Below are 21,396 nucleotides of genomic sequence, written 5' to 3' on the forward strand. Positions count from 1 at the left end.
GCTCAGACTCCAGCTCCACATGAGGTGAAAGTCCCACAGGAGACAGCTTCTCTCTGGTGCTGGATTGTCTTCAGTCAGCTCTCAATCACTGGCTGTAGGTAAGTCACAGCTTTTGAAGAGTTGTTCTTCTGAGAAAATGAATAGTCAGACAGTTCTGACGGTTCAATCTTCTACTTAGCATTAGAAAACACTGGTCAATTTTAGGCTTTCCTGTGTCAGTTTTAGCTGAGATTTGACTGTGTGCCCTCCTCATGGGGATGTAATTAGACCTGAGTGTCACTGGGTAGCCACAGGAGAAGACCTGGGACGTGGGCTTGAGTAACAGAAAGACTTTATTAGCCGGCCGGGGCTTTGCTGGTTGTTTTCGATCGATTCCTGTGTGCCCTGAGACTTTCTCAAGGGAGCTTCTTTTGGGGGGACTTGGAGTGGGGGAGGGGTTTTTGAGACAAGAGTTTCTCTGTAGCTCTGGCTGTACTTGAGCTCATTCTAGTACAGCAGACTGGCCCCAACCCAGACAGGTTCCTGCCTCTGCCTCTCAAGGGCTGGGACTAGAGGTCTGTCCCACCAACCCCTGTCTGTCAGAGTTCTGTCCAGGTGTTCTCAGGAGGAAGGCCTTAACCGAGTTGGCGGGTGCTGTGATCCAGAGGTAGCTTGTTTGGGTTTTCTGCCGTTAGACTCACAACAACCTTTTTTATTGTTCTTGTAAAGGTGTTTTTGTTTGGAGGTTGGAGAAGAGAAGGGTCTTACTACACAGGTGAGGGTCTGCTCAGACTTTCGATTCTTCGGAGGGTCATATTTCCTTTCAAACTTTCTCTTGCCCGCCAGGAAAGCACAGCATTTTAGGAAGGAGAGAAGAAGACATTAAAGGGCTTCAGGACAGTGGAGAGAGTGAGGAAAATACCACAGGAAAGCAGGAAAAAGAAGAAAACTCCCACCCAGAGACAGAAAGAGCCCTCCTGAAGGGCCCAGGGACTCAGAGCAAGCAAGCCCCCAGGCTGCTGTCGCCATGACATCTGAGCAGGCTGACGCCAAGAGCCCAGGCTGTGGCATCATGACCTTCTGCCCCAGCATGGAAGAATTTTCCGATTTCAACAAATACATTGCCTACATGGAGTCCCAAGGGGCACACCGAGCCGGCGTGGCCAAGGTCATCCCGCCCAAGGAGTGGAGAGCCAGGCAGTCTTATGAGGATGTCACGGATCTCCTGATAGGCACGCCCCTGCAGCAAGTGGTCTCTGGGAAGGCGGGTGTGTTCACCCAGTACCATAGGAAGAAGAAAGCCATGACGGTCGGGCAGTACCGGGAGCTGGCCCACAGCCCAAGGCACGCGACCCCGCGCCACCTGAGTTTTGACGATCTGGAGAGAAAATACTGGAAGAGTCGCTTCTTCGGGTCACCGATCTACGGGGCGGATGTCAGCGGCTCCCTGTTTGATGAGAACACTCGGCACTGGAACGTCGGACACCTGGGGAGCATTCTGGATCTCCTGAGGCAGGAAAGCGGCCTGGTGATCGAGGGCGTCAACACGCCCTACCTGTACTTTGGCATGTGGAAGACCGCGTTTGCGTGGCACACGGAGGACATGGACCTGTACAGCATCAACTACCTGCACTTTGGGCAGCCCAAGACGTGGTATGCTGTGCCCCCTGAGCATGGCCAGCGCCTGGAGCTCCTGGCCAGGGACCTCTTCCCTGCCAGCTCCCGGGGCTGCCAGGCCTTCCTGAGGCACAAGGTGGCGCTCATCTCGCCCACCGTGCTCAGGGAGAATGGCATCCCCTTTGGCCGCATGACCCAGGAGGCTGGCGAGTTCATGGTCACTTTTCCCTATGGCTACCACGCCGGCTTCAACCACGGCTTCAACTGTGCGGAGGCCATCAACTTCGCCACCCCGCGGTGGATCGACTACGGCAAGGTGGCGTCTCAGTGCAGCTGTGGGGGGGCTCGGGTGAGCTTCTCCATGGACGCCTTTGTGCGCATCCTACAGCCAGAGCGGTATGACCTGTGGAAACGGAGCCAAGACCAGGCAGTCGTGCAGCACCTGAAGCCCGCCCCGTGCCCCAGGCAGGAACCGACACTTGGCCCCTCCACGCTGGCTCCGGGCACATCCACTCTCACCCCGCAGCATCCCCACGCGGGACCCATCAGGAGGCCGGTGCTCAGGGTCCACAACAGCTGTCCTTACACAAAGGTGCACTCCCAGTCCCCAGGCCTGTCTACAGCCAAGCTTTGGGTTCCCCCTTTACTGCGCCTGGGAGAAGCGTCTCCAAGCAAGCTTCTGGAGCCTCCAGGATCCTCGTGGATACCGCTGACGTCCTCCATAGCCGTAGATGCTTCCCAGCCTTACAGAAGCTTGGAGAGTACCAGTAATGTCTCCCTGCCTCTCACCACGATCGACTTGAACTAGGTACAGACACATTCACCTGCTTCTGAGGCCCTTGGGCCACCAGGGGACCCTCCCAATCTTCGGAACGAACAGCTGTCCAGGTGTTGAGACATAAGCTGTACTTTGGATCTCGGGATTGAGTCGCCTTTCCATGCATGGTGTCTCCTTCAGAAGTCCTGCAAAAGTTAGATCTGCAACGTCTTGTGCTGCTGCAGCGAGAGAATGGATTCCTGTACCAACTTTGCTGGCACGGTTGGGGGTTTTTCTAGTTCCCATGGATTCTGGGGATTGGACGCCCCTCCCATCTCACTCCCCTATGGATTCCCTCAGGACTGAGTCCTCCTCATGGTACTCTACAGTGAGGCCACACACCTGCTATGACAGGAAGCACCCAGCAGGGGGCCTCACAGGCGACTGCACCAGACTGAGCCTCCAGGCTGCAAAACCTGGAGACAAAGGAACCTTCAAGGGGTTTCTCCCTTGGGTATCTTGCCATACACCAGGGCTGGGTCTCACTCAACTGAGACATGACACAGTTCTGAGGGTGCCTGATGCTTTCTCCTGCCCTGACAGTTGAGCCTCTGTGGGACCAGTGATGTGAACCTCTCAGGAATGGGACACCACAGGGAGAGAGAGCAAGCAGGTTTTGGGTCTTCTCAGCTCACTTCCAGACTGGCACGTGCCTGTGACCAAATTGTATGACAGTGTGTTCAGAGCACCTAGGAATCACCATCATCAGAGCACCAGAAACCACCTGTAGGCGAGCTCCAGATGAAGACACTGATTGTGAACTTCCCCACCTAGAAGCAAGGAGGAAGGAGAGACTGAGGCTTAGACTGCTCCCTCTCTACCTTCCAGGCCTTTGTCATTCTACCCTAACTGTGTCGTGGTCTCTGGGGGTGCCAGAGAATATGCAGTGTGGGAGGTTGAGAGAAGGCTGGGGACTCCCTCTGGGTGGCTCTGAGTTCTCTATTGTCCAGGCTAGCCAAACAGACTCTTCAGGACAGGTGCTTTCCTGTTAGACACCCCTTGCCCGTGCTCTGTATGTGGACCCAATAAAGATATCAGTTCTCTAAGTCGCAGTGTGCCCAAAATACTTTGGTTTCTATTTGGGGTGCTCTGAAGGAGGGTTGAGGTGTATGTGTCCCGAGGACAGGGGTTCCCAAGGAATCCCTACCTCAGACTAAATGCCACAGACATTCCTTTTGTCCCTGTGAAATAACAGCCACTTCCCCCATGATGCTGTGTGCCAGCCCCCACCATCCCATGAGCCAACACTGGCTGATGCTGAGACCGTGAGCTAGAGAGTGAGCTAAGTCCAAGTACCACCTGGGCCTCTGAGTCATTCACCCTGGCTACCTGGAGACAGTGCTCAGCCTCTGTTGGTCTGGGGCTCATCCCATGTGGGTGTGTTCATGTACAATGGATGGAAGGAAGAACAAAGATAAGCTGACCCTGGCCGGAGGGTCTCAGGGAAGAGCCCCACAGGGCTGCATCCCCACACCTTCCCCCCACAGCACTGCCCATCAGACACTGGAAGTAGTCATCTGCTGAGCCTCAGAGAGGCTCAGGGAGAACTGGTGACGGCTGATCCCTAATAAGCTGTGCCTTAAACGTACATAGGAAAGCTATGAATTGTGATATTGGAGCATAGTTTGAAATCAGAAGGGTTGTTCTGGAGATCTGCCCAACATTTCAGATGATTTAGTGTCAGAGAAGACAGATTTGAATCCCAAGGATCCTAGAGTCCATGATAGAACGTTCAAAATGAACACACACACACACACATACACAGACCACAGACAAACAAACAAACAGGACCTCAAACAAAACATGATGGTCAGATCGCAAGGCCAGCTTGGAGTGTGGTCTGCAGAATTAATTCCTGGTGTTTGACTGAGGAGGGTACATGTGTTAGTGTGTGTGCTGGTGTGTGGGTGTCTGTGTGTGTGTTTTTTGCTGGGGGGGGAGTTGTGTGTTAATTTGTGAGTGTTTGTGTGTGTGTTTATGTGTGAGGGAGGGTGTGTGGTTGTTTGTGTGAGGGCAGTGTGGTGCTTCTCTGTGTGGATGTGTGTATAGGTATGTTTGTTTAGGTGTGGGGCATGTGTGTGCTTGTCTGTGCTGTACATGTGTGTATAGGTGATTGAGTGGGAGTGTATGGGCTTCTTTGTGTGTGTCTGTGATTGTTTGTGGAGGAAGTATGTGTGCTTTTTTCTGTAGTTGGGGAGTGTTTTGTCAGTGTCTGTGTGTTTGTGTGTGTTTGTGTTTGTGTGTGTGTGTGTGTGTGCGTGTGATCTGCCAGGGTCACTGTGTGGGGTGCTGGTTCTTTCTTCTACCGTGGTTCCTGAGGACTGAGAGGTCTTTAGGCTTATAAGGCAACTGCCTCGACCTGCAGATCCATCTTGCTGACCCACCACACATGTTAATATCAGACACATGAATGGAGACTAGGCCTGGGCCACTGCATCCAGCAAGGCTGCACAGCACAGGGGAACTTTCTGAGGCCCAGTGTAGAAAAGGGCAGAGAGCACCATATTGTCTCTGCAGACTCAGCAGAGGCAGAGACTGCCAAGGAACTCAGAGATAGCTCTTCTAGGAAGGGGAGGAAGCTCATGTGTGTCCAGGCATAGAGGGAAGAGGGGAAGGTGTGGGGTGTCTTTCCTGACAAACACATGGATCTGCTCCACAGTGAAAGGAGAAGGCATTGGGCCCATGAGAAAGGTAAGAGGCAAAGATGGCGGCAAGTCCTTTCATCTGAGTGGGATCCCTAGGGTCCACATGGTTCACTGAGAGAACCAGCTCCAGCCAATATCCTCTGACCTAGAGACCCACACACGCCGACTCCCACACAGAGAGCACAATCTCACACACTAGGGAATAAAAACGTGCGTGAGCTTCTGTGCCAATGGCAAGTATGTTATGGGAGAAAGAAATACAACTTGTTAGTGCAGAGTGACTTCTCCTCCATCAGAGTACACATGGCCATGGCTGTGTGGAGACAGAGGAAGTGTCTTTGTCTCAGTGTTCCCAGTGTCCCGAAACCACATTATTAGAAATAAAGTCTCATTTTAATATTTGTATGCTCTGCCTTTATTTGACAAGCTTGAAGGTGTTTTATAATCTCATTTGAGTAAGGAATTCAAGGTAGAAATTGAGGGTCCATCGTTTTCCAGTACCGATTGTGGGATGGTGTTTTCAAACCCAGCTCTCAAGAAATTCTAGCTACACACAGATACACACAGAGACAGTCCCTGTATGCTTACAAAGTCCAGTTTTGGTGCATTAACATTTCAAGAGTTTCAGGCCATAATTGAACTTACTGAAGCAGTAGAAATTTTCCAGAAACACAGAGATCCAAAAGTGACCTTGTAGAGAGACCCAGTGGTCTATCCTGAAGATTTACTTTGTCTTTTGTGTTTGTTTCAATTGTTTCTTTAGACAGGGTCTTTCTGTTTAGAGCCCTGCCTGGCTGTCCTGGAACTCACTGTGGAGAGCAAGCTGACCCGGAACTCACAGAGATCCCCTGGCCCTGCCTTGGCCCCTGTCCCTTCCCCTGCCTCTGCTTCTCTAGTGCTGGGTTGCATTATCAATTCTTGATATTGTTGCGTGCATATGAAAGGCATGGGCCCACACCCAGTGTTTTTGAGGCAGGGTTCATCTGTGTGAGCTTGCAGACCTGCAACTCACTCTGTAGACCAGGCTGGCCTCCAACTCAGAGATCTGCCTAGCTCTGCCTCCTGAGTGATGGGATTAAAGGTGTGTGCCAACACTGCCCAGCAGAAAGAGCACCTCTGACATGGGGGCTGTTTACACCCAAAGGAGGTTGGGCGGGGTCAAGTGAGGTGAAGACCAGTGATAGGTGTCAGACTGCAGTGGGTGGGCAAGCCCAGAGTACAGCAGGGACCTTCTTGGGTAGGAAAGAGGAAGGCTCAGACTCCAGCTCCACAGGAGGTGAAAGTCCCACAGGAGACAGCTTCTCTCTGGTGCTGGATTGTCTTCAGTCAGCTCTCAATCACTGGCTGTAGGTAAGTCACCTGTGGATCTCTTCACAGCTTTGGAATAGATGTTCTTCTGAGAAAATGACTCATGCTAAAGTCTCCTAAGATTCAATACCTCTACTTAGCATTAGAAAATTAGGCTTTACTGTTTTTCAAGAGACATGGTTTCTCTATGTAGCTTGGATCCCAACACATTGATTTGCTTGCTTCTGGCTCCTGAGTGCAGCTATTAAAGCTGTATACCATCATCCCTGCTCTCAGGGTAATGTTTGTATTTATTTTGGGTTTCTTTGGGGGTTTTGTTGTTGTTTGTTTGTTTGTTTGTTTGTTGTTTCTTTGGGTTTTTTTTTTTTTCAAGACGTGGTTTCTCTGTGTAGACTTGGCTGTTCTGAACTGGCTTTGCAGACCAGCCTGGCCTGGAACTCACAGAGATCTGCCTGCCCAATCAAATACAGGTAAAAAGAAGCAGACATTTGGACCCTAGGTGGAAAGGCATGCTTTAGAATAATTGAATCTTAGTGAAAATTAAGAGCTTGGAAGGTGGTAGTTGGAAGGTCAGGAGTTCAAGGTCATGCTAGGCTCTGCACTAAGTCTGAGATGAACAAACTTAGTGATACCTGAGAAATAATGTGTTTAGTCCTTCACCTGGAGGAACGAATGGATTGATGTTAAAATGAAGTTGAGAAACAACACACAAAGGAGTAAACTGACAGTCACAGCAGAATACTAACACCAGCAGGGACCAGCATAGGGAGGAAGGCCCTGACCCCAGGAAAGATGGTTAGAAGTGGAAGAGACAGGACAAGAACACACGAACAAACCAAAGTCCCGAGCACCATGATGCATGAGCATTATTGGTGACATAACTGTGCACAGTAATAGTTTCAGGCCATATAGGAATATTTTGAAACTCTGGAACTTTTCTACAGGTAGAGATACCCAAAACGGATCTAGTAGTGTTCCACCACATAGGATTCCTTTGTCTTTTTTATTTTCATAATTTATTTGATTTTATTTTATGTGTATTGGTGTGAGGGTGTCAGATTCCTTAGCAGTGGAGTTCCAGACAGTTGTGAGCTGCCATATGGGTGTTAGGAACTAAACTTGAGACCTTTGGAAGAATAGACGGTGCTCTTAACTATGGAGCCATCTCTCCACACCAGGATTCCTTTCCCTTTGTTTGTTTGTTTATTGGTTTGTTTTGGACAGGGTTTATGTGTGTGAGTGTGTGGAAAGCTCCAGAAGTCCTATAACTCAGTTTCGAGAGAATGTTAAGCTCAAACTCAGAGATTCCCCTGTCGCTGCCTCTGATTTCCTAGTGCTGGGGTTAAAGGTGTGTGCCAGGGAGCCCTGCTGGCTTTGCCATCTCAGTATTGTCTGTCAGGTTGTTTCTCGGGGGGAAAAACTGTGCTCAATACTGAGTCTATAACAGTTAAAATTTCTGTATTCCCATACTGATAAAATCTTGACAGTATTGCATGCATATAAAAAGTCACTAGCCCACACCCAGTGTTTTTGAGGCAGGGTTTATCTGTGTGAGCTTGCTGACCTGCAACTCACTCTATAGACCAGGCTGTCCTTGAACTCAGAGATCTGCCTAGCTCTGCCTCCTGAGTGATGGGATTAAAGGTGTCTGCCAACACTGCCCAGCAGACAGAGCACCTCTGACATGGGGGCTGTTTACATCCAAAGGAGGTTGGGCGGGGTCAAGTGAGGTGAAGACCTGTGATAGGTGTCAGACTGCAGTGGGTGGGCAAGGCGAGATTAAGGCAGGGACTTCTTGGGTATGAAAGAGGGAGGCTCAGACTCCAGCTCCACATGAGGTGAAAGTCCCACAGGAGACAGCTTCTCTCTGGTGCTGGATTGTCTTCAGTCAGCTCTCAATCACTGGCTGTAGGTAAGTCACAGCTTTTGAAGAGTTGTTCTTCTGAGAAAATGAATAGTCAGACAGTTCTGACGGTTCAATCTTCTACTTAGCATTAGAAAACACTGGTCAATTTTAGGCTTTCCTGTGTCAGTTTTAGCTGAGATTTGACTGTGTGCCCTCCTCATGGGGATGTAATTAGACCTGAGTGTCACTGGGTAGCCACAGGAGAAGACCTGGGACGTGGGCTTGAGTAACAGAAAGACTTTATTAGCCGGCCGGGGCTTTGCTGGTTGTTTTCGATCGATTCCTGTGTGCCCTGAGACTTTCTCAAGGGAGCTTCTTTTGGGGGGACTTGGAGTGGGGGAGGGGTTTTTGAGACAAGAGTTTCTCTGTAGCTCTGGCTGTACTTGAGCTCATTCTAGTACAGCAGACTGGCCCCAACCCAGACAGGTTCCTGCCTCTGCCTCTCAAGGGCTGGGACTAGAGGTCTGTCCCACCAACCCCTGTCTGTCAGAGTTCTGTCCAGGTGTTCTCAGGAGGAAGGCCTTAACCGAGTTGGCGGGTGCTGTGATCCAGAGGTAGCTTGTTTGGGTTTTCTGCCGTTAGACTCACAACAACCTTTTTTTATTGTTCTTGTAAAGGTGTTTTTGTTTGGAGGTTGGAGAAGAGAAGGGTCTTACTACACAGGTGAGGGTCTGCTCAGACTTTCGATTCTTCGGAGGGTCATATTTCCTTTCAAACTTTCTCTTGCCCGCCAGGAAAGCACAGCATTTTAGGAAGGAGAGAAGAAGACATTAAAGGGCTTCAGGACAGTGGAGAGAGTGAGGAAAATACCACAGGAAAGCAGGAAAAAGAAGAAAACTCCCACCCAGAGACAGAAAGAGCCCTCCTGAAGGGCCCAGGGACTCAGAGCAAGCAAGCCCCCAGGCTGCTGTCGCCATGACATCTGAGCAGGCTGACGCCAAGAGCCCAGGCTGTGGCATCATGACCTTCTGCCCCAGCATGGAAGAATTTTCCGATTTCAACAAATACATTGCCTACATGGAGTCCCAAGGGGCACACCGAGCCGGCGTGGCCAAGGTCATCCCGCCCAAGGAGTGGAGAGCCAGGCAGTCTTATGAGGATGTCACGGATCTCCTGATAGGCACGCCCCTGCAGCAAGTGGTCTCTGGGAAGGCGGGTGTGTTCACCCAGTACCATAGGAAGAAGAAAGCCATGACGGTCGGGCAGTACCGGGAGCTGGCCCACAGCCCAAGGCACGCGACCCCGCGCCACCTGAGTTTTGACGATCTGGAGAGAACATACTGGAAGAGTCGCTTCTTCGGGTCACCGATCTACGGGGCGGATGTCAGCGGCTCCCTGTTTGATGAGAACACTCGGCACTGGAACGTCGGACACCTGGGGAGCATTCTGGATCTCCTGAGGCAGGAAAGCGGCCTGGTGATCGAGGGCGTCAACACGCCCTACCTGTACTTTGGCATGTGGAAGACCGCGTTTGCGTGGCACACGGAGGACATGGACCTGTACAGCATCAACTACCTGCACTTTGGGCAGCCCAAGACGTGGTATGCTGTGCCCCCTGAGCATGGCCAGCGCCTGGAGCTCCTGGCCAGGGACCTCTTCCCTGCCAGCTCCCGGGGCTGCCAGGCCTTCCTGAGGCACAAGGTGGCGCTCATCTCGCCCACCGTGCTCAGGGAGAATGGCATCCCCTTTGGCCGCATGACCCAGGAGGCTGGCGAGTTCATGGTCACTTTTCCCTATGGCTACCACGCCGGCTTCAACCACGGCTTCAACTGTGCGGAGGCCATCAACTTCGCCACCCCGCGGTGGATCGACTACGGCAAGGTGGCGTCTCAGTGCAGCTGTGGGGGGGCTCGGGTGAGCTTCTCCATGGACGCCTTTGTGCGCATCCTACAGCCAGAGCGGTATGACCTGTGGAAACGGAGCCAAGACCAGGCAGTCGTGCAGCACCTGAAGCCCGCCCCGTGCCCCAGGCAGGAACCGACACTTGGCCCCTCCACGCTGGCTCCGGGCACATCCACTCTCACCCCGCAGCATCCCCACGCGGGACCCATCAGGAGGCCGGTGCTCAGGGTCCACAACAGCTGTCCTTACACAAAGGTGCACTCCCAGTCCCCAGGCCTGTCTACAGCCAAGCTTTGGGTTCCCCCTTTACTGCGCCTGGGAGAAGCGTCTCCAAGCAAGCTTCTGGAGCCTCCAGGATCCTCGTGGATACCGCTGACGTCCTCCATAGCCGTAGATGCTTCCCAGCCTTACAGAAGCTTGGAGAGTACCAGTAATGTCTCCCTGCCTCTCACCACGATCGACTTGAACTAGGTACAGACACATTCACCTGCTTCTGAGGCCCTTGGGCCACCAGGGGACCCTCCCAATCTTCGGAACGAACAGCTGTCCAGGTGTTGAGACATAAGCTGTACTTTGGATCTCGGGATTGAGTCGCCTTTCCATGCATGGTGTCTCCTTCAGAAGTCCTGCAAAAGTTAGATCTGCAACGTCTTGTGCTGCTGCAGCGAGAGAATGGATTCCTGTACCAACTTTGCTGGCACGGTTGGGGGTTTTTCTAGTTCCCATGGATTCTGGGGATTGGACGCCCCTCCCATCTCACTCCCCTATGGATTCCCTCAGGACTGAGTCCTCCTCATGGTACTCTACAGTGAGGCCACACACCTGCTATGACAGGAAGCACCCAGCAGGGGGCCTCACAGGCGACTGCACCAGACTGAGCCTCCAGGCTGCAAAACCTGGAGACAAAGGAACCTTCAAGGGGTTTCTCCCTTGGGTATCTTGCCATACACCAGGGCTGGGTCTCACTCAACTGAGACATGACACAGTTCTGAGGGTGCCTGATGCTTTCTCCTGCCCTGACAGTTGAGCCTCTGTGGGACCAGTGATGTGAACCTCTCAGGAATGGGACACCACAGGGAGAGAGAGCAAGCAGGTTTTGGGTCTTCTCAGCTCACTTCCAGACTGGCACGTGCCTGTGACCAAATTGTATGACAGTGTGTTCAGAGCACCTAGGAATCACCATCATCAGAGCACCAGAAACCACCTGTAGGCGAGCTCCAGATGAAGACACTGATTGTGAACTTCCCCACCTAGAAGCAAGGAGGAAGGAGAGACTGAGGCTTAGACTGCTCCCTCTCTACCTTCCAGGCCTTTGTCATTCTACCCTAACTGTGTCGTGGTCTCTGGGGGTGCCAGAGAATATGCAGTGTGGGAGGTTGAGAGAAGGCTGGGGACTCCCTCTGGGTGGCTCTGAGTTCTCTATTGTCCAGGCTAGCCAAACAGACTCTTCAGGACAGGTGCTTTCCTGTTAGACACCCCTTGCCCGTGCTCTGTGTGTGGACCCAATAAAGATATCAGTTCTCTAAGTCGCAGTGTGCCCAAAATACTTTGGTTTCTATTTGGGGTGCTCTGAAGGAGGGTTGAGGTGCATGTGTCCCGAGGACAGGGGTTCCCCAAGGAATCCCTACCTCAGACTAAATGCCACAGACATTCCTTTTGTCCCTGTGAAATAACAGCCACTTCCCCCATGATGCTGTGTGCCAGCCCCCACCATCCCATGAGCCAACACTGGCTGATGCTGAGACCGTGAGCTAGAGAGTGAGCTAAGTCCAAGTACCACCTGGGCCTCTGAGTCATTCACCCTGGCTACCTGGAGACAGTGCTCAGCCTCTGTTGGTCTGGGGCTCATCCCATGTGGGTGTGTTCATGTACAATGGATGGAAGGAAGAACAAAGATAAGCTGACCCTGGCCGGAGGGTCTCAGGGAAGAGCCCCACAGGGCTGCATCCCCACACCTTCCCCCCACAGCACTGCCCATCAGACACTGGAAGTAGTCATCTGCTGAGCCTCAGAGAGGCTCAGGGAGAACTGGTGACGGCTGATCCCTAATAAGCTGTGCCTTAAACGTACATAGGAAAGCTATGAATTGTGATATTGGAGCATAGTTTGAAATCAGAAGGGTTGTTCTGGAGATCTGCCCAACATTTCAGATGATTTAGTGTCAGAGAAGACAGATTTGAATCCCAAGGATCCTAGAGTCCATGATAGAACGTTCAAAATGAACACACACACACACACATACACAGACCACAGACAAACAAACAAACAGGACCTCAAACAAAACATGATGGTCAGATTGCAAGGCCAGCTTGGAGTGTGGTCTGCAGAATTAATTCCTGGTGTTTGACTGAGGAGGGTACATGTGTTAGTGTGTGTGCTGGTGTGTGGGTGTCTGTGTGTGTGTTTTTTGCTGGGGGGGGAGTTGTGTGTTAATTTGTGAGTGTTTGTGTGTGTGTTTATGTGTGAGGGAGGGTGTGTGGTTGTTTGTGTGAGGGCAGTGTGGTGCTTCTCTGTGTGGATGTGTGTATAGGTATGTTTGTTTAGGTGTGGGGCATGTGTGTGCTTGTCTGTGCTGTACATGTGTGTATAGGTGATTGAGTGGGAGTGTATGGGCTTCTTTGTGTGTGTCTGTGATTGTTTGTGGAGGAAGTATGTGTGCTTTTTTCTGTAGTTGGGGAGTGTTTTGTCAGTGTCTGTGTGTTTGTGTGTGTTTGTGTTTGTGTGTGTGTGTGTGTGTGTGTGCGTGTGATCTGCCAGGGTCACTGTGTGGGGTGCTGGTTCTTTCTTCTACCGTGGTTCCTGAGGACTGAGAGGTCTTTAGGCTTATAAGGCAACTGCCTCGACCTGCAGATCCATCTTGCTGACCCACCACACATGTTAATATCAGACACATGAATGGAGACTAGGCCTGGGCCACTGCATCCAGCAAGGCTGCACAGCACAGGGGAACTTTCTGAGGCCCAGTGTAGAAAAGGGCAGAGAGCACCATATTGTCTCTGCAGACTCAGCAGAGGCAGAGACTGCCAAGGAACTCAGAGATAGCTCTTCTAGGAAGGGGAGGAAGCTCATGTGTGTCCAGGCATAGAGGGAAGAGGGGAAGGTGTGGGGTGTCTTTCCTGACAAACACATGGATCTGCTCCACAGTGAAAGGAGAAGGCATTGGGCCCATGAGAAAGGTAAGAGGCAAAGATGGCGGCAAGTCCTTTCATCTGAGTGGGATCCCTAGGGTCCACATGGTTCACTGAGAGAACCAGCTCCAGCCAATATCCTCTGACCTAGAGACCCACACACGCCGACTCCCACACAGAGAGCACAATCTCACACACTAGGGAATAAAAACGTGCGTGAGCTTCTGTGCCAATGGCAAGTATGTTATGGGAGAAAGAAATACAACTTGTTAGTGCAGAGTGACTTCTCCTCCATCAGAGTACACATGGCCATGGCTGTGTGGAGACAGAGGAAGTGTCTTTGTCTCAGTGTTCCCAGTGTCCCGAAACCACATTATTAGAAATAAAGTCTCATTTTAATATTTGTATGCTCTGCCTTTATTTGACAAGCTTGAAGGTGTTTTATAATCTCATTTGAGTAAGGAATTCAAGGTAGAAATTGAGGGTCCATCGTTTTCCAGTACCGATTGTGGGATGGTGTTTTCAAACCCAGCTCTCAAGAAATTCTAGCTACACACAGATACACACAGAGACAGTCCCTGTATGCTTACAAAGTCCAGTTTTGGTGCATTAACATTTCAAGAGTTTCAGGCCATAATTGAACTTACTGAAGCAGTAGAAATTTTCCAGAAACACAGAGATCCAAAAGTGACCTTGTAGAGAGACCCAGCGGTCTATCCTGAAGATTTACTTTGTCTTTTGTGTTTGTTTCAATTGTTTCTTTAGACAGGGTCTTTCTGTTTAGAGCCCTGCCTGGCTGTCCTGGAACTCACTGTGGAGAGCAAGCTGACCCGGAACTCACAGAGATCCCCTGGCCCTGCCTTGGCCCCTGTCCCTTCCCCTGCCTCTGCTTCTCTAGTGCTGGGTTGCATTATCAATTCTTGATATTGTTGCGTGCATATGAAAGGCATGGGCCCACACCCAGTGTTTTTGAGGCAGGGTTCATCTGTGTGAGCTTGCAGACCTGCAACTCACTCTGTAGACCAGGCTGGCCTCCAACTCAGAGATCTGCCTAGCTCTGCCTCCTGAGTGATGGGATTAAAGGTGTGTGCCAACACTGCCCAGCAGAAAGAGCACCTCTGACATGGGGGCTGTTTACACCCAAAGGAGGTTGGGCGGGGTCAAGTGAGGTGAAGACCAGTGATAGGTGTCAGACTGCAGTGGGTGGGCAAGCCCAGAGTACAGCAGGGACCTTCTTGGGTAGGAAAGAGGAAGGCTCAGACTCCAGCTCCACAGGAGGTGAAAGTCCCACAGGAGACAGCTTCTCTCTGGTGCTGGATTGTCTTCAGTCAGCTCTCAATCACTGGCTGTAGGTAAGTCACCTGTGGATCTCTTCACAGCTTTGGAATAGATGTTCTTCTGAGAAAATGACTCATGCTAAAGTCTCCTAAGATTCAATACCTCTACTTAGCATTAGAAAATTAGGCTTTACTGTTTTTCAAGAGACATGGTTTCTCTATGTAGCTTGGATCCCAACACATTGATTTGCTTGCTTCTGGCTCCTGAGTGCAGCTATTAAAGCTGTATACCATCATCCCTGCTCTCAGGGTAATGTTTGTATTTATTTTGGGTTTCTTTGGGGGTTTTGTTGTTGTTTGTTTGTTTGTTTGTTTGTTGTTTCTTTGGGTTTTTTTTTTTTTCAAGACGTGGTTTCTCTGTGTAGACTTGGCTGTTCTGAACTGGCTTTGCAGACCAGCCTGGCCTGGAACTCACAGAGATCTGCCTGCCCAATCAAATACAGGTAAAAAGAAGCAGACATTTGGACCCTAGGTGGAAAGGCATGCTTTAGAATAATTGAATCTTAGTGAAAATTAAGAGCTTGGAAGGTGGTAGTTGGAAGGTCAGGAGTTCAAGGTCATGCTAGGCTCTGCACTAAGTCTGAGATGAACAAACTTAGTGATACCTGAGAAATAATGTGTTTAGTCCTTCACCTGGAGGAACGAATGGATTGATGTTAAAATGAAGTTGAGAAACAACACACAAAGGAGTAAACTGACAGTCACAGCAGAATACTAACACCAGCAGGGACCAGCATAGGGAGGAAGGCCCTGACCCCAGGAAAGATGGTTAGAAGTGGAAGAGACAGGACAAGAACACACGAACAAACCAAAGTCCCGAGCACCATGATGCATGAGCATTATTGGTGACATAACTGTGCACAGTAATAGTTTCAGGCCATATAGGAATATTTTGAAACTCTGGAACTTTTCTACAGGTAGAGATACCCAAAACGGATCTAGTAGTGTTCCACCACATAGGATTCCTTTGTCTTTTTTATTTTCATAATTTATTTGATTTTATTTTATGTGTATTGGTGTGAGGGTGTCAGATTCCTTAGCAGTGGAGTTCCAGACAGTTGTGAGCTGCCATATGGGTGTTAGGAACTAAACTTGAGACCTTTGGAAGAATAGACGGTGCTCTTAACTATGGAGCCATCTCTCCACACCAGGATTCCTTTCCCTTTGTTTGTTTGTTTATTGGTTTGTTTTGGACAGGGTTTATGTGTGTGAGTGTGTGGAAAGCTCCAGAAGTCCTATAACTCAGTTTCGAGAGAATGTTAAGCTCAAACTCAGAGATTCCCCTGTCGCTGCCTCTGATTTCCTAGTGCTGGGGTTAAAGGTGTGTGCCAGGGAGCCCTGCTGGCTTTGCCATCTCAGTATTGTCTGTCAGGTTGTTTCTCGGGGGGAAAAACTGTGCTCAATACTGAGTCTATAACAGTTAAAATTTCTGTATTCCCATACTGATAAAATCTTGACAGTATTGCATGCATATAAAAAGTCACTAGCCCACACCCAGTGTTTTTGAGGCAGGGTTTATCTGTGTGAGCTTGCTGACCTGCAACTCACTCTATAGACCAGGCTGTCCTTGAACTCAGAGATCTGCCTAGCTCTGCCTCCTGAGTGATGGGATTAAAGGTGTCTGCCAACACTGCCCAGCAGACAGAGCACCTCTGACATGGGGGCTGTTTACATCCAAAGGAGGTTGGGCGGGGTCAAGTGAGGTGAAGACCTGTGATAGGTGTCAGACTGCAGTGGGTGGGCAAGGCGAGATTAAGGCAGGGACTTCTTGGGTATGAAAGAGGGAGGCTCAGACTCCAGCTCCACATGAGGTGAAAGTCCCACAGGAGACAGCTTCTCTCTGGTGCTGGATTGTCTTCAGTCAGCTCTCAATCACTGGCTGTAGGTAAGTCACAGCTTTTGAAGAGTTGTTCTTCTGAGAAAATGAATAGTCAGACAGTTCTGACGGTTCAATCTTCTACTTAGCATTAGAAAACACTGGTCAATTTTAGGCTTTCCTGTGTCAGTTTTAGCTGAGATTTGACTGTGTGCCCTCCTCATGGGGATGTAATTAGACCTGAGTGTCACTGGGTAGCCACAGGAGAAGACCTGGGACGTGGGCTTGAGTAACAGAAAGACTTTATTAGCCGGCCGGGGCTTTGCTGGTTGTTTTCGATCGATTCCTGTGTGCCCTGAGACTTTCTCAAGGGAGCTTCTTTTGGGGGGACTTGGAGTGGGGGAGGGGTTTTTGAGACAAGAGTTTCTCTGTAGCTCTGGCTGTACTTGAGCTCATTCTAGTACAGCAGACTGGCCCCAACCCAGACAGGTTCCTGCCTCTGCCTCTCAAGGGCTGGGACTAGAGGTCTGTCCCACCAACCCCTGTCTGTCAGAGTTCTGTCCAGGTGTTCTCAGGAGGAAGGCCTTAACCGAGTTGGCGGGTGCTGTGATCCAGAGGTAGCTTGTTTGGGTTTTCTGCCGTTAGACTCACAACAACCTTTTTTTATTGTTCTTGTAAAGGTGTTTTTGTTTGGAGGTTGGAGAAGAGAAGGGTCTTACTACACAGGTGAGGGTCTGCTCAGACTTTCGATTCTTCGGAGGGTCATATTTCCTTTCAAACTTTCTCTTGCCCGCCAGGAAAGCACAGCATTTTAGGAAGGAGAGAAGAAGACATTAAAGGGCTTCAGGACAGTGGAGAGAGTGAGGAAAATACCACAGGAAAGCAGGAAAAAGAAGAAAACTCCCACCCAGAGACAGAAAGAGCCCTCCTGAAGGGCCCAGGGACTCAGAGCAAGCAAGCCCCCAGGCTGCTGTCGCCATGACATCTGAGCAGGCTGACGCCAAGAGCCCAGGCTGTGGCATCATGACCTTCTGCCCCAGCATGGAAGAATTTTCCGATTTCAACAAATACATTGCCTACATGGAGTCCCAAGGGGCACACCGAGCCGGCGTGGCCAAGGTCATCCCGCCCAAGGAGTGGAGAGCCAGGCAGTCTTATGAGGATGTCACGGATCTCCTGATAGGCACGCCCCTGCAGCAAGTGGTCTCTGGGAAGGCGGGTGTGTTCACCCAGTACCATAGGAAGAAGAAAGCCATGACGGTCGGGCAGTACCGGGAGCTGGCCCACAGCCCAAGGCACGCGACCCCGCGCCACCTGAGTTTTGACGATCTGGAGAGAACATACTGGAAGAGTCGCTTCTTCGGGTCACCGATCTACGGGGCGGATGTCAGCGGCTCCCTGTTTGATGAGAACACTCGGCACTGGAACGTCGGACACCTGGGGAGCATTCTGGATCTCCTGAGGCAGGAAAGCGGCCTGGTGATCGAGGGCGTCAACACGCCCTACCTGTACTTTGGCATGTGGAAGACCGCGTTTGCGTGGCACACGGAGGACATGGACCTGTACAGCATCAACTACCTGCACTTTGGGCAGCCCAAGACGTGGTATGCTGTGCCCCCTGAGCATGGCCAGCGCCTGGAGCTCCTGGCCAGGGACCTCTTCCCTGCCAGCTCCCGGGGCTGCCAGGCCTTCCTGAGGCACAAGGTGGCGCTCATCTCGCCCACCGTGCTCAGGGAGAATGGCATCCCCTTTGGCCGCATGACCCAGGAGGCTGGCGAGTTCATGGTCACTTTTCCCTATGGCTACCACGCCGGCTTCAACCACGGCTTCAACTGTGCGGAGGCCATCAACTTCGCCACCCCGCGGTGGATCGACTACGGCAAGGTGGCGTCTCAGTGCAGCTGTGGGGGGGCTCGGGTGAGCTTCTCCATGGACGCCTTTGTGCGCATCCTACAGCCAGAGCGGTATGACCTGTGGAAACGGAGCCAAGACCAGGCAGTCGTGCAGCACCTGAAGCCCGCCCCGTGCCCCAGGCAGGAACCGACACTTGGCCCCTCCACGCTGGCTCCGGGCACATCCACTCTCACCCCGCAGCATCCCCACGCGGGACCCATCAGGAGGCCGGTGCTCAGGGTCCACAACAGCTGTCCTTACACAAAGGTGCACTCCCAGTCCCCAGGCCTGTCTACAGCCAAGCTTTGGGTTCCCCCTTTATTGCGCCTGGGAGAAGCGTCTCCAAGCAAGCTTCTGGAGCCTCCAGGATCCTCGTGGATACCGCTGACGTCCTCCATAGCCGTAGATGCTTCCCAGCCTTACAGAAGCTTGGAGAGTACCAGTAATGTCTCCCTGCCTCTCACCACGATCGACTTGAACTAGGTACAGACACATTCACCTGCTTCTGAGGCCCTTGGGCCACCAGGGGACCCTCCCAATCTTCGGAACGAACAGCTGTCCAGGTGTTGAGACATAAGCTGTACTTTGGATCTCGGGATTGAGTCGCCTTTCCATGCATGGTGTCTCCTTCAGAAGTCCTGCAAAAGTTAGATCTGCAACGTCTTGTGCTGCTGCAGCGAGAGAATGGATTCCTGTACCAACTTTGCTGGCACGGTTGGGGGTTTTTCTAGTTCCCATGGATTCTGGGGATTGGACGCCCCTCCCATCTCACTCCCCTATGGATTCCCTCAGGACTGAGTCCTCCTCATGGTACTCTACAGTGAGGCCACACACCTGCTATGACAGGAAGCACCCAGCAGGGGGCCTCACAGGCGACTGCACCAGACTGAGCCTCCAGGCTGCAAAACCTGGAGACAAAGGAACCTTCAAGGGGTTTCTCCCTTGGGTATCTTGCCATACACCAGGGCTGGGTCTCACTCAACTGAGACATGACACAGTTCTGAGGGTGCCTGATGCTTTCTCCTGCCCTGACAGTTGAGCCTCTGTGGGACCAGTGATGTGAACCTCTCAGGAATGGGACACCACAGGGAGAGAGAGCAAGCAGGTTTTGGGTCTTCTCAGCTCACTTCCAGACTGGCACGTGCCTGTGACCAAATTGTATGTCAGTGTGTTCAGAGCACCTAGGAATCACCGTCATCAGAGCACCAGAAACCACCTGCAGGCGAGCTCCAGATGAAGACACTGATTGTGAACTTCCCCGCCTAGAAGCAAGTAGGAAGGAGAGACTGAGGCTTAGTTAGACTGCTCCCTCCTGTACCTTCCAGGCCTTTGTCATTCTACCCTAACTGTGTCGTGGTCTCTGGGCGTGCCAGAGAATATGCAGTGTGGGAGGTTGAGAGAAGGCTGGGGACTCCCTCTGGGTGGTTCTGAGTTCTCTATTGTCCAGGCTAGCGGGACAGACTCTTCAGGACAGGTGCTTTCCTGTTAGACACCCCTTGCCCGTGCTCTGTATGTGGACCCAATAAAGATATCAGTTCTCTAAGTCGCAGTGTGCCCAAAATACTTTGGTTTCTATTTGGGGTGCTTTGAAGGAGGGTTGAGGTGTATGTGTCCCGAGGACAGGGGTTCCCCAAGGAATCCCTACCTCAGACTAAATGCCACAGACATTCCTTTTGTCCCTGTGACATAACAGCCACTTCCCCCCATGATGCTGTGTGCCAGCCCCCACCATCCCATGAGCCAACACTGGCTGATGCTGAGACCGTGAGCTAGAGAGTGAGCTAAGTCCAAGTACCACCTGGGCCTCTGAGTCATTCACCCTGGCTACCTGGAGACAGTGCTGAGCCTTTGTTGGTCTGGGGCTCATCCCATGTGGGTGTGTTCATGTACAATGGATGGAAGGAAGAACAAAGATAAGCTGACCCTGGCCGGAGGGTCTCAGGGAAGAGCCCCACAGGGCTGCATCCCCACACCTTCCCCCCACAGCACTGCCCATCAGACACTGGAAGTAGTCATCTGCTGAGCCTCAGAGAGGCTCAGGGAGAACTGGTGACGGCTGATCCCTAATAAGCTGTGCCTTAAACGTACATAGGAAAGCTATGAATTGTGATATTGGAGCATAGTTTGAAATCAGAAGTGTTGTTCTGGAGATCTGCCCAACATTTCAGATGACTTAGTGTCAGAGAAGACAGATTTGAATCCCAAGGATCCTAGAGTCCATGATAGAACGTTCAAAATGAACACACACACACACACACACACACATACACAGACCACAGACAAACAAACAAACAGGACCTAAAACAAAACATGATGGTCAGATCGCAAGGCCAGCTTGGAGTGTGGTCTGCAGAATTAATTCCTGGTGTTTGACTGAGGAGGGTACATGTGTTAGTGTGTGTGCTGGTGTGTGGGTGTCTGTGAGTGTGTTTTTCGCGGGGGGGGGACTTGTGTGCTAATTTATGAGTGTTTGTGTGTGTGTTTATGTGTGAGGGAGGGTGTGTGGTTGTTTGTGTGAGGGCAGTGTGGTGCTTCTCTGTGTGGATGTGTGTATAGGTATGTTTGTTTAGGTGTGGGGCATGTGTGTGCTTGTCTGTGCTGTACATGTGTGTATCAGTGTTTGAGTGGGAGTGTATGGGCTTCTTTGTGTGTGTCTGTGTATGTGTGTAAAGGAAGTGTGTGTGCTTTTTTGTGTAGTTGGGGAGTGTTTTGTCAGTGTCTGTGTGTTTGTGTGTGTTTGTGTTTGTGTGTGTGTGTGTGTGCGTATGATCTGCCAGGGTCACTGTGTGGGGTGCTGGTTCTTTCTTCTACCATGGTTCCTGAGGACTGAGAGGTCTTTAGGCTTATAAGGCAACTGCCTCGACCTGTAGATCCATCTTGCTGACCCACCACACATGTTAATATCAGACACATGAATGGAGACTAGGCCTTGGCCACTGCATCCAGCAAGGCTGCACAGCACAGGGGAACTTTCTGAGGCCCAGTGTAGAAAAGGGCAGAGAGCACCATATTGTCTTTGCAGACCCAGCAGTGTAGAGACTGCCAAGGAACTCAGAGATAGCTCTTCTAGGAATGGTTGGAAGCTCATGTGTGTCCAGGCATAGAGGG

General features: G+C 51.2%; 3 protein-coding genes across 3 annotated transcripts; all 3 read left to right on the plus strand.

The window, feature by feature from the left end:
* Positions 1-1,006: 1,006 nt before the first annotated feature.
* LOC110547551 (lysine-specific demethylase 4D-like) lies at positions 1,007-2,404 on the plus strand. The gene has a single exon (XM_060382264.1). It carries the CDS (start codon positions 1,007-1,009, stop codon positions 2,402-2,404), a length of 1,398 nt encoding a protein of 465 aa, XP_060238247.1.
* Positions 2,405-9,187: 6,783 nt separating this feature from the next.
* Positions 9,188-10,585, plus strand: LOC132653679 (lysine-specific demethylase 4D-like). The gene has a single exon (XM_060382338.1). It carries the CDS (start codon positions 9,188-9,190, stop codon positions 10,583-10,585), a length of 1,398 nt encoding a protein of 465 aa, XP_060238321.1.
* Positions 10,586-17,373: 6,788 nt separating this feature from the next.
* Positions 17,374-18,771, plus strand: LOC132653692 (lysine-specific demethylase 4D-like). The gene has a single exon (XM_060382404.1). The coding sequence runs from the start codon at positions 17,374-17,376 to the stop codon at positions 18,769-18,771; it is 1,398 nt and encodes a 465-aa protein (XP_060238387.1).
* The last annotated feature ends 2,625 nt before the right edge of the window (positions 18,772-21,396 follow it).

This window comes from Meriones unguiculatus, chromosome 1 (genome assembly GCF_030254825.1).
Source record: "Meriones unguiculatus strain TT.TT164.6M chromosome 1, Bangor_MerUng_6.1, whole genome shotgun sequence".
Taxonomy (NCBI): domain Eukaryota; kingdom Metazoa; phylum Chordata; class Mammalia; order Rodentia; family Muridae; genus Meriones; species Meriones unguiculatus.

Coding starts and splice junctions, on each gene's coding strand:
- LOC110547551 (XM_060382264.1), top strand. CDS start 1,007: ATGACATCTGAGCAGGCTGACGCCAAGAGCCCAGGCTGTGGCATCATG.
- LOC132653679 (XM_060382338.1), top strand. CDS start 9,188: ATGACATCTGAGCAGGCTGACGCCAAGAGCCCAGGCTGTGGCATCATG.
- LOC132653692 (XM_060382404.1), top strand. CDS start 17,374: ATGACATCTGAGCAGGCTGACGCCAAGAGCCCAGGCTGTGGCATCATG.